General features: G+C 37.0%; 1 protein-coding gene across 2 annotated transcripts in view; it reads right to left on the reverse strand.

Annotated features, from left to right (window-relative positions):
• Window positions 1–12,792, reverse strand: part of dpy (fibrillin-like protein dumpy) — a 324,918-nt gene that overhangs the window by 113,081 nt on the left and 199,045 nt on the right. For both annotated transcript variants that reach the window (XM_074124745.1, XM_074124746.1), the window contains exons 45-47: window positions 3,839–3,982; window positions 3,678–3,749; window positions 2,068–2,151 (exon numbers count right to left, since the gene is read on the reverse strand). In XM_074124745.1, coding sequence (XP_073980846.1) covers window positions 2,068–2,151; window positions 3,678–3,749; window positions 3,839–3,982 — 300 coding nt within the window. The remainder of the gene's footprint in view (window positions 1–2,067; window positions 2,152–3,677; window positions 3,750–3,838; window positions 3,983–12,792) is intronic.

Here is a 12,792-nt window from a genome sequence, read left to right on the forward strand (position 1 = left end):
CAGCATTTGGCGTCTGAAAAAGATTTTATAGGAAAGTTAGAATGCGAATTTCTACACGAAAGGTAGAATCTGCCAAGCTAAATTTCTGAATTATCAGCTGTGAAAAGTAGTTGAAGGAAAAATCAGCGAAAATGGACAAGACAGCTGTAGATAACCTACTATTGGTTGAACCCTTTTATGGATAGCGTATGAAAAACGCAGGTCTCTTAGTGAAAGAAGAGGTTATCATGCCAGGGAGGAGATCACTCTGATTACAGGCCAATTCACAGGGCACGGAAGGTTCAGAAAGCATCTGCACAAGGTGGGGGGCTTATTAGCTCGGAACCGATTTGTGCAGATTGTGGGTCAGGAAGAGGGAGGAAACGGCCTTTCACCTGTTATTCGATTGCCTTGCAATCGAGCCGACTGCGCTACCTATATCTTTGGAACTTTTGAGACCAAAGGAGATTATAGCAGAAAAAGGAACTGGTAGGGAAAGCCCTCAACCTTCTTAGAAGGGGAGGTTTCATCTATTAGACTTAGAAGGGAAAGGCACAATAAACCTCTTGGTGACTCCGGTGCCGTGTGGCTTGGGTCCCGTCCCGCCCCACTCTAATCTAATCTAATCTTTGGTTCAGTCGGCGCATGGGGCAAGTGCTCTAGAAAAGAACACATTAAATAAGAATGAGAAAAGCGCCATCTTGTTTCTTTTAATAGGAAAAATCTGTCCTCGTCCATAACCCTAATCAGTAAGCCTCGCTTGAAAAAAATACTTAAATTGTACTTTTTTTTTCCTCTCCCTACAAATTAAAAAAAAAAAAAAAAATTGTTATTTCAATCAATATATTTTCCTGGCAAGGAAAGGATAGCTAAAAAACTATTTCTTGGACATCCAGGAGGGGCTAGAAGGAGAGAGGGAGGCCCCGGGTGAGATGGCTTGGACACTGTGGAGCAAGATCTAAAATAATTGGACGTAAAAAGATGGAGAAGAGCGGCCCAAGAGCGAGGTGAATGGCACGATATTATTGAGGCGGCCAAGGTCCTGCATGGACTGTAGTGCCAAGCAAGAAGAAGAAGAAGAAGAAGAAGATATTTTCCTAGCACTTGTTTTGTTGTTCAATAATTCTATAATAAATAATTATATGGACTAAATTATTTCACTGATTTCTAAAGGAGTAATTAGACATTTTTTTTATAACTTGTTGCAAAAAAATATTTTGTACACATGAATAATATTACAAAGTAAACAAAAAGGTGTTGCCATTTTGCATAAATATAAATCATGCTAAGAAATAAATAAATAAATAAAAACACTCAATTGTCATATTATATTGAATGTCAATAAATTGAAAGTCGAATTTTCTTTTGTGGATAGAAAAAGGAAAAAAAAAAAAGAAATAAACAATGAAAATAGATTTAGAAAAGTCCACGCCATTTCATAAAATAAGGCGACCCAAAAAAAAACAAAAAACAAAGAGAAAAATTTATTTAGAAACCGCAAGAGGAAAACCTCGTTAACCTTTGTTTTTCCTGAAAAGCTTTGTACAAATATAACCAAAAGTTTTGTACAAAATATTGGCCCAAAATGAAAAATTTGTATATAGTAACAGAAATGATTATAAAAAGGAAGCCAAAAAAAAATAAAAAAATAGAATTTGAAAGATCATCATAATACAAAAGATTTTGGGAAAAAAATTGTGGTTTTTTTTTCTGTACAGTGAAAAAAAATATGAAAATGGGACAATGTCATTTAAAAGAGTTAAGCCCATTTTCGTAAGAGAAAGAGAGAAAGAAGTTTTTCGAAGATTTAGTAAAAAAAATTTCTCTCACTTACTTCCTTTTTAAGAAAAAGAATAGTGTAACTGTAACCCTTCTGCGGAGAGATCCTGCATCCGGACGCCATTTTAGGGTTTATCTATTTTTTTTTTTTATAAATTCGACACCTATGCTAGTCTTTCAAGGGATATTAGAAAAAAAATAATAAAACTATTTTTTTTTTTGGAACATATATCAAAACAGCAACACACGTCACATTAGTAGTTTTATTTATTATTTAAATAAGAGGTTTTATGAATTCACTAATCATACCTTTGATACAAGCACCTGTAAGCTGGTCGCACGCTGAACCTGGCGGACAATGTGCACATCCTTGGGTGACCACTCGATCCTCACCTGGACAAAAAAGTAAAATGGATTACTGGAATTACGGGAAATTGCTCAAAGGCTTGATTTTACTTGTTCTATAATATTGGTTTGGAAGCAGTCAGGGTGTACAGCCAATTCAGGATTAGTTCTGCTAAAAAAATGTACCATTTATGCAAAAAAGGATAAGCTATAGCGTTGAACTATCTGAAACTTGTAAATTATGCAGAGCAAGCGAGGAATCTCTCGATCACATATTTTTAAAATGTCCGTACTACAGTTCATATAGAAATAGATACCTCAACAGTCAGTCAGATACTTCTTTAATAAACATTCTTGTATGTACAAACAAAGCTCAAGTATTTAACGTGTATAACTTTATTACTAAGGCAATGATATTACGTAATACTTTGTTACAAGAGTAATGTCCAATCTGTGCCTATTACAACTATGTGTAATGTTATTATTTCAGTCAGTAATACGAAGGTTTTATTTATGATTTAGTTCCACCTAGATTCCCATTTACTAACAGTTTATATTCTATTATGTTTCATTTTCCTTATTCTTTTTAAGTTCACCTGCAGCTAAATTACGTTTAACTTCTGTATAAGTTTGTCTATTTCAATTATTTTTAATTCTTAATTCTTACAGTACAGTAAAAGGTTAACTCCTTCTGTAATATGCAACATTGTATAATATAAATACAGAAATAAATAAATATATAAAAAAAAAAAATATTACTGGAATTAGGGAAGTTGCTCAAAGGCTTGATTTTTAAGATCGTTTCTGCCCTGTTTTACAATTAATCATCTGATCATCAATGTAGGTGTTTGAACAAGAAAGTAAAATGGATTAATCTCAGGATTTATTCTTTTTATTACTGGAATTATGGGAAGTTGCTCAAAGGCTTGATTTTTAAGATCGTTTCTGCCCTGTTTTACAATTAATCATCTGATCATCAATGTAGGTGTTTGAACAAGAAAGTAAAATGGATTAATCTCAGGATTTATTCTTTTTATTACTGGAATTACGGGAAGTTGCTCAAAGGCTTGATTTTTAAGATCGTTTCTGCCCTGTTTTACAATTAATCATCTGATCATCAATGTAGGTGTTTGAACAAGAAAGTAAAATGGATTAATCTCAGGATTTATTCTTTTTATTACTGGAATTACGGGAAGTTGCTCAAAGGCTTGATTTTTAAGATCGTTTCTGCCCTGTTTTACAATTAATCATCTGATCATCAATGTAGGTGTTTGAACAAGAAAGTAAAATGGATTAATCTCAGGATTTATTCTTTTTATTACTGGAATTATGGGAAGTTGCTCAAAGGCTTGATTTTTAAGATCGTTTCTGCCCTGTTTTACAGGGTTCAGATCAGGAATGATCATCAATAGGTGTTTGATGACTTAAGGGAAATCATCAGGGCAAATCAAATTAAAATGTAAAGAAACAATCAGCATTGATTAAGAAATAAGAAATAATGCTACATATCATTTAAACTTATTTGTTATTTACTTTTCTTTTAGTGTCTTTTATTTTTTTTATCTTTTACATACCTTGAGGAATACACTGACATCCATCGCAAACAGAGTTTACTTGACAATCCAAATCCTTTTGACATTGGCAAACTATGTACACAAAAAATCATGATAAAAGAAAAAAGTTATGAATAAAACAGAACAGATTTTTACTTATTTACAAATTATTATTGCATTACCTTTAACACAAGCTGGATGATGTTCATGAACTTGACATTCTTCATTGGGCGCACAAGGATTTGATATGACACAAGGATCTTGACAGGTATGATCATAGCATGATTGATGATTTGGACAATCATTTTCATCAACACATCCAATTACTGAAATTTATCATCATATTGTTGTTGATGTTTTTATTAATTTATTTTAATATGTAATAAATGTCATGTAATATTATCATTTACTTAAATAAAATAATGTAACATAATTAACAAAATTTAAAAAAAAACATTACTGACAATAAAATTAATTATTTGTTTTTTTTTAAAGAAAGAACAATATAAATCAGCACAAAAAAAAATAAGGAAAAAGCATGCAAAGGTAATAAAGTGCAATAAGAAAATGGGAAATCCCAACACCAAACATAAAAAACAAAATATATACGCGAGAAAAATAAAATACAATGTGTTTCATAATGCACGTTAGAGTTAAAACAAACAATATTTGAACTAAATAAATCCAATAAACAGCGCAAAACATATGTAACCTAATAAAAAAGTTTGGGAAATTAATGTTGGGCTATAAGGTTAAAACTCGGTAGTTGGTGCCATGATGAGCTAGTCGTTGGCGGAAAGTAGTCACGTTTCTGTAGCATTGGCACTGAAGAGTGTTGGTACCACTGAAGGTGATAAAGTTTAGGATTCCATTTTCACTTGATTAGGGAAACTTTAGGGACAGGGATTAAGAATATAATTTCCATTTCACTGCAATGAACGGATTCGTGTCATTTTAGTAATACAAGAAAATGGGTGAAAAAGTATTGACAAAATTCCAAAAAAAGTTTAAATAGACTTTTCACAGTTTTCTTCGGAAGTCAACCTCCAATTTTCATGAACTTCTGCCAAAAAAAGTGGCACCACTGATCCAAAAACAGGACTTGGGAAAAGATTTGGTCAGCGCCATTTTCCGCTCTTCCTCTTCTTTCTAACTTTTCCTCAATTCGTTGATGAATTGAACACCAAAAAATTTGGGTAATTTCCTCGTCACCCTCCTTGTGATTTCTATTAAACGCTGTTGCGAGTTGGGCAACAACAATTGCTTTTCAACTGCGATACTTTTCACAAATCACCACAACTCAGGGAGGACTTCCATCAAGCCGCGGGATGAGGAGCTCTGTTACCTCTTTCGTCCACTGCCGGATCGAAAAATTGATGCAGGTGGGGGGCATTTTTGTTTGAAGTGGGAAACTAGGAGACACTAATCTCAAGACACTTATTGGTCAGTGTCTATACGCGTGCGTACTCTAGGAAAAAGTCGACACTTCCTCGAAACTGGTGGTGAGGGTGGTGCAACTCGGTCTAGGAGGCTGATCTAGAAACCGTCCACATTGCGACAACTGCTAGACGCTCCAGCTACTCTAAAGTGTCTCCGTGTATACCCAACCTTATGAGTTCTCGAAAATGTCCAAAATCAATTTCTCTAAAAATATTTCCATATATAGATCTAATAAGTTTGATATCTGGCAAAAAAGTGTTTTTGGACACTCTGAGTTATAAGTTAACATGTAAAGTAATCGCCTATTTTTTCAGGCGGGGCTTAACGTCCAACTACCAATTTAGGTGTCGTGGACGGAGGCAACTAGCAAACATAGTTTACTATAAATTCCTCATATTAACACATTAAATAGAATGCAAGGCCTAGACTAGTACCGCAATACATCTTAGCTTTGCGGGTCTAGCCTAAAACCGCCTAACATACTTTACTATAAATTCGTCTTATTAACGCATTAAATAACATGCAAGGCCTAGACTAGTACCGCAATACATCTTAGCTTTGCGGGTCTAGCCTATAACCGCCTAACATACTTTACTATAAATTCCTCTTATTAACGCATTAAATAAAATCCAAGGCCTAGACTAGGGGAATCGAACCCACTAAACCAACAATACACATTAGCTTCGCAGGTCTCGCCTCTAACCGCTCAGCTACCGTGGCGCCTAAGTTAACATGTATCTCGAGTAAGCATCTCGAGTCAAGTGAGAAAAAAAATTGGTGTAAAACTGAATTATGCTCTCAACTTTGGCCACTGCCATAAAAAAACAATTTTCAAAAATATTATGAAACACATGATTCTTAAAAAATGCCAGAAAAATCAAGATACTTAAATAAACAAAAAAAGACATGCACAAAACAATATAAATAATACATATATAAAACAAAACCAACAAAAATTGAAAATTTTTGAGGAAAAAAATAAGTAGAAGTTCTGCACAGTTTTGAAAATATCAGGAAACCAAGAAGTGAAGAGAAATAAGAAGAAGCACATGCTGCATTCTGTTGTTCATCGTAGTATTTATATTTTTATTTTTTTGCTGAAATCGAAACAAACAAAAACATGAGTTAATATAGTGGTTTTTGTTTTTTGTTTTTTTTACTTTTAGAAAATAATAAATAAATAAAAGAAAATAAATAAATAAATATCTTATATACAATACAGGAAATGAAATAGTCTGATTTATGTGACCTTCAAATCCAGAGTAAACGTTATAGTATTCAAGCAGTTTTATATACACACTAAAGTCATGTAAATGTGTGTGTAAGAAATGGTTGAGGTGTACTGTTTCCTTTTAAAAGAACGTAAGAGAATAAACTCCAATGATAGAATAGTCATCACTCCAAAATCAAACCCAATTATCTTTTTTGTTTTCCTTTGTAATAAAAAAAAGAATCATTCTCAGTAGTAGAAGAGGGTTTGATGGAAATTGTTTTTCCCATATTTTCTTTTTTTTTTTCTTTTAAACCGTCTTGACTTATGTTTACCTGGATATGAGATACAATCAACAGTGTCTGACGTCTTGTTAACTTGTTCTGGGCACAGGCACATTATCTCAGTTTGATTACTAACACATTTAACGTTTAACGGGCAAGGTTCATAAATTTGACAAAGTGATCGACACATACCCATAAAACAAACTTCGAAAGCTGAACAATCAGTCAACAGTCTACACGATGATGATGATGGTAAAATGCCAGTCAAGTCCTCAGCTATAGTACTAGGAACAATTGTAGTTATATTATCATGAATGATTATCTCAGTTTTACTAGTAAATACTGTCGCTGGTGTCTGTGTAATTAGATCAAATGGTGTAGTGCTTATTGGCAGAAGTGTCTCATGAATAGACGTTTCCATACCATCAGGAAATGTCTGACCGTTGAAGTGTGGTTCAGCAAGTGTGAACGGTACGAGTTCAGTAAAATTTCGAGTTAATGGAATTTTCGTTGTCACTGGAGAAGAAGATTCAGTTTTAGCCAAATCGTCAATCAAAATAGTAATATCTTCGACCGGATGAACTGTTTTACTTGCTTCCGCCATTTCGGTAAATTCCACACTTAATTTAGTGGTTAACTGTGGTTTCGAACTTCTAGTAAAATCAGCCACGGCAATGTGCGAAGATGTTTCAGTAGCTGTATCAGAAGATACAGCAGTTGTTGACTCCGACGAGGAAGATTCTGTAGTTTTAGTAATATCACTACCTGAAGTAACTGGATATTTTGTAGAAATTATAGTAACTGGTGATTGTTGAATTACTGTTTCAGCCGTGAGTAAAGTATGTTCCATAATTTCAGACGTAACAGGATAAACAGTTGTAACCTCGGTCGGGATAATAGTAGTTCCATTAGAGTCAATCATAATTTTTGTAGGCTCCCTTTTGGAAGTAATCTCAATCTGAGAAATAGGCGTTTGAGTAATTCTGTCAATATCATCAGTCGCATTAAGCGTGACCGGAAAAAACGATGTCGTCCCCTCTGAGCTCCTCCCAAAAGTTGTAATTGGAGACTCCGAAATAAGACTATAAAAGGTTGTAAAGTTTGGAGATATCGAAGTACCAGGCGACACCGATTTAAAAGTAATAAAAGATAGGGGAATATGTGTCGGTGGAATGACTGTAGTGAATTCCGGTATAATCGCATCTATTCCATGTTCTACTGCGACAGGATGTTCCGTAGATAACTGTACCGGCGATTCAGTAGACTTTTCAATATAAAGGGTAGTGTTTTTTGGAATTACAGTAGTCACTGTTGGTAAAGATCTCGATGTATCCTCAGTAGATGGAACGTGAGTAGTAAATGAAGGCATAGTAGTTTCTACGGCATGTTCTTTTGTGACCGAATGTACTGTAGTAATCTGTTCTGGTGTCCCAGAAGTCTCCTCAGCGTATTTCGGTGATATAGTAGTCTCTGCAGTCTCTGGTGGTAATGACCTCGACGTACCCTCAGAAGATGGAACGTGAGTAGTTAATAAAAGCATAGTAGTTTCTACGGCATGTTCTTTTGTGACCGGTTGTATTGTAGTAAATTGTTCTGGTGTCCCAGTAGCCTCCTCACTAGAAAGAGTAGTGTATTTCGGAGTTACTATAGTCTCTGTTGGTAAAGATCTCGATGTACCCTCAGTAGATGGAACGTGAGTAGTTAATGAAGGCATACCAGTTTCTACGGCATGTTCTTTTGTGACCGGATGTATTGTAGTAAAATGTTCTGTTGTCCAAGTAGTCTCTTCAGTGTATTTCGGTGTTAATATAGTCTCTGTAGGTAAAGATTTCGAAGTAACCTGAGTAGTTGGAACGTGAGTAGTAAAAAATGATGGTGTACTTATCACTACGGTATGTTTACTAGTGACCGGATGTATTGTAGTAAACTGTTCCGGTGTTACAGTAGTCTCCTCACTAGATAGAGTAGTGTATTTCAGTGTTACAGTAGTCTCTGCAGCCACTGGTGGTAAAGATCTCGATGTACCCTCAGTAGATGGAACGAAAGTAGTTAATGAAGGCATATTAGTTTGTGCAGCATCTTCTTGTGTGACCGGATGTATAGTAGTAAATTGTTCTGGTGTCCCAGTAGTCTCTTCACTGTATTTCGGTGTTCCAGTAGTCTCTGCAGTCTCTGTTGGTAAAGATCTCGATGTACCCTCAGAAGATGGGACGTGAGTACTTAATGAAGGCATACTAGTTTCTACGGTATGTTCTTTTATGAATGGATATATAGTAGTAAATTGTCCTGGTGACCCAGTAGCCTCCTCACTAGAAAGGGTAGTGTATTTCGGAGTTACAGTAGTATCTGTTGGTAAAGATCTCGATGTACCCTCAGTAGACGGAACGAAAGTAGATAATGAAGGCATACTAGTTTCTACGGCATGTTCTTTTGTGACCGGATGTATTGTAGTAAATGGTTCTGGTGTCCCAGTAGCCTCCTCACTAGAAAGGGTAGTGTATTTCGGAGTTTCAGTAGTCTCTGTTGGTAAAGATCTCGATGTACCCTCAGTTGATGGAACGTGAGTGGTTAATGAAGGCATACTAGTTTCTACGGCATGTTCTTGTGTGACCGGATGTATTGTAGTAAATGGTTCTGGTGTCCCAGTAGCCTCCTCACTAGAAAGGGTAGTGTATTTCGGAGTTTCAGTAGTCTCTGTTGGTAAAGATCTCGATGTACCCTCAGTAGATGGAACGAAAGTAGATAATGAAGGCATACTAGTTTCTACGGGATGTTCTTTTGTGAGCGGATGTATTGTAGTAAATTGTTCTGGCGTCCCAATAGTCTCCTCAGTGTATTTAGGTGTTCCAGTAGTCTCTGCAGTCCCTGTTGGTAATGATCTCGATGTACCTTCAGTAGTTGGAACGTGAGTAGTTAATGAAGGCATACTAGTCTCTACGGCATGTTCTTTTGTGACCGGATGTATTGTAGTAAATGGTTCTGGTGTCCCAATAGCCGCCTCACTGGAAAAGGTAGTGTATTTCGGAGTTACAGTAGTATCTATTGGTAAAGATCTCGATGTATCCTCAGTAGATGGAACGAAAGTAGTTAATGAAGGCATACTAGTTTCTACGGCATGTTCTTTTGTGACCGGATGTATTGTAGTAAATGGTTCTGGTGTCCCAGTAGCCTCCTCACTAGAAAGGGTAGTGTATTTCGGAGTTACAGTAGTATCTGTTGGTAAAGATCTCGATGTACCCTCAGTAAATGGAACGAAAGTAGTTAATGAAGGCATACTAGTTTCTACGGCCTGTTCTTTTGTGACCGGATGTATAGTAGTAAATTGTTCTGGTGTCCCAGTAGTCTCTTCACTGTATTTCGCAGTTACAGTAGTCTCTGTTGGTAAAGATCTCGATGTACCTTCAGTAGATGGAACGAAAGTAGTTAATGAAGGCATACTAGTCTCTACGGCATGTGTTTTTGTGACCGGATGTATTGTAGTAAATGGTTCTGGTGTCCCAGTAGCCTCCTCAGTGTATTTAGGTGTTCCAGTAGTCTCTGCAGTCTCTGTTGGTAATGATCTCGATGTACCTTCAGTAGTTGGAACGTGAATAGTTAATGAAGGCATACTAGTCTCTACGGCATGTTCTTTTGTGACCGGATGTATTGTAGTAAATGGTTCTGGTGTCCCAGTAGCCTCCTCACTAGAAAGGGTAGTGTATTTCGGAATTACAGAAGTATCTGTTGGTAAAGATCTCGATGTACCCTCAGTAGATGGAACGAAAGTAGTTAATGAAGGCATACTAGTTTCTACGGCTTGTTCTTTTGTGACCGGATGTATTGTAGTAAATGGTTCTGGTGTCCCAGTAGCCTCCTCACTAGAAAGGGTAGTGTATTTCGGAGTTTCAGTAATATCTGTTGGTAAAGATCTCGATGTACCCTCAGTTGATGGAACGTGAGCGGTTAATGAAGGCATACTAGTTTCTACGGCATGTTCTTGTGTGACCGGATGTATAGTAGTAAATTGTTCTAGTGTCCCAGTAGTCTCTTCACTGTATTTCGCAGTTACAGTAGTCTCTGTTGGTAAAGATCTCGAAGTACCCTCAGTAGATGGAACGAAAGTAGTTAATGAAGGCATACTAGTCTTTACGGCATGTTCTTTTGTGACCGGATGCATTGTAGTAAATGGTTCTGGTGTCCCAGTAGCCTCCTCACTAGAAAGGGTAGTGTATTTCGGAGTTACAGTAGTATCTGTTGGTAAAGATCTCGATGTACCCTCAGTAGATGGAACGAAAGTAGTTAATGAAGGCATACTAGTTTCTACGGGATGTTCTTTTGTGAGCGGATGTATTGTAGTAAATGGTTCTGGTGTCCCAGTAGCCTCCTCACTAGAAAGGGTAGTGTATTTCGGAGTTACAGTAGTATCTGTTGGTAAAGATCTCGATGTACCCTCAGTAGATGGAACGAAAGAAGTTAATGAAAGCATACTAGTTTCTAAGACATGTTCTTTTGTGACCGGATGTATTGTAGTAAATGGTTCTGGTGTCCCAGTAGCCTCCACACTAGAAAGGGTAGTGTATTTCGGAGTTACAGTAGTATCTGTTGGTAATGATCTCGATGTACCCTCAGTAGATGGAACGAAAGTAGTTAATGAAGGCATACTAGTTTCTACGGCATGTTCTTTTGTGACCGGAAGTATTGTAGTAAATGGTTCTGGTGTCCCAGTAGCCTCCTCACTAGAAAGGGTAGTGTAATTCGGAGTTACAGTAGTATCTGTTGGTAAAGATCTCGATGTACCCTCAGTAGATGGAACGAAAGTAGTTAATGAAGGCATACTAGTTTCTACGGCATGTTCTTTTGTGACCGGATGTATTGTAGTAAATGGTTCTGGTGTCCCAGTAGCCTCCTCACTAGAAAGGGTAGTGTATTTCGGAGTTTCAGTAGTCTCTGTTGGTAAAGATCTCGATGTACCCTCACTAGATGGAACGAAAGTAGTTAATGAAGGCATACTAGTTTCTACGGCCTGTTCTTTTGTGACCGGATGTATAGTAGTAAATTGTTCTGGTGTCCCAGTAGTCTCTTCACTGTATTTCGCAGTTACAGTAGTCTCTGTTAGTAAAGATCTCGATGTACCTTCAGTAGATGGAACGAAAGTAGTTAATGAAGGCATACTAGTCTCTACGGCACGTGTTTTTGTGACGAGATGTATTGTAGTAAATGGTTCTGGTGTCCCAGTAGCCTCCTCAGTGTATTTAGGTGTTCCAGTAGTCTCTGCAGTCTCTGTTGGTAATGATCTCGATGTACCTTCAGTAGTTGGAACGTGAGTAGTTAATGAAGGCATACTAGTCTCTACGGCATGTTCTTTTGTGACCGGATGTATTGTAGTAAATGGTTCTGGTGTCCCAGTAGCCTCCTCACTAGAAAGGGTAGTGTATTTCGGAGTTACAGAAGTATCTGTTGGTAAAGATCTCGATGTACCCTCAGTAGATGGAACAAAAGTAGTTAATGAAGGCATACTAGTTTCTACGGCTTGTTCATTTGTGACCGGATGTGTTGTAGTAAATGGTTCTGGTGTCCCAGTAGCCTCCTCACTAGAAAGGGTAGTGTATTTCGGAGTTACAGTAGTATCTATTGGTAAAGATCTCGATGTACCCTCAGTAGATGGAACGAAAGTAGTTAATGAAGGCATACTAGTTTCTACGGCATGTTCTTTTGTGACCGGATGTATTGTAGTAAATGGTTCTGGTGTCCCAGTAGCCTCCTCACTAGAAAGGGTAGTGTATTTCGGAGTTACAGTAGTATCTGTTGGTAAAGATCTCGATGTACCCTCAGTAGATGGAACGAAAGTAGTTAATGAAGGCATACTAGTTTCTACGGCCTGTTCTTTTGTGACCGGATGTATAGTAGTAAATTGTTCTGGTGTCCCAGTAGTCTCTTCACTGTATTTCGCAGTTACAGTAGTCTCTGTTGGTAAAGATCTCGATGTACCTTCAGTAGATGGAACGAAAGTAGTTAATGAAGGCATACTAGTCTCTACGGCATGTGTTTTTGTGACCGGATGTATTGTAGTAAATGGTTCTGGTGTCCCAGTAGCCTCCTCAGTGTATTTAGGTGTTCCAGTAGTCTCTGCAGTCTCTGTTGGTAATGATCTCGATGTACCTTCAGTAGTTGGAACGTGAGTAGTTAATGAAGGCATACTAGTCTCTACGGCATGTTCTTTTGT

Source organism: Rhodnius prolixus, unplaced genomic scaffold, assembly GCF_049639745.1.
Source record: "Rhodnius prolixus isolate KJV_2025 unplaced genomic scaffold, Rpr scaffold_3, whole genome shotgun sequence".
Lineage (NCBI taxonomy): Eukaryota > Metazoa > Arthropoda > Insecta > Hemiptera > Reduviidae > Rhodnius > Rhodnius prolixus.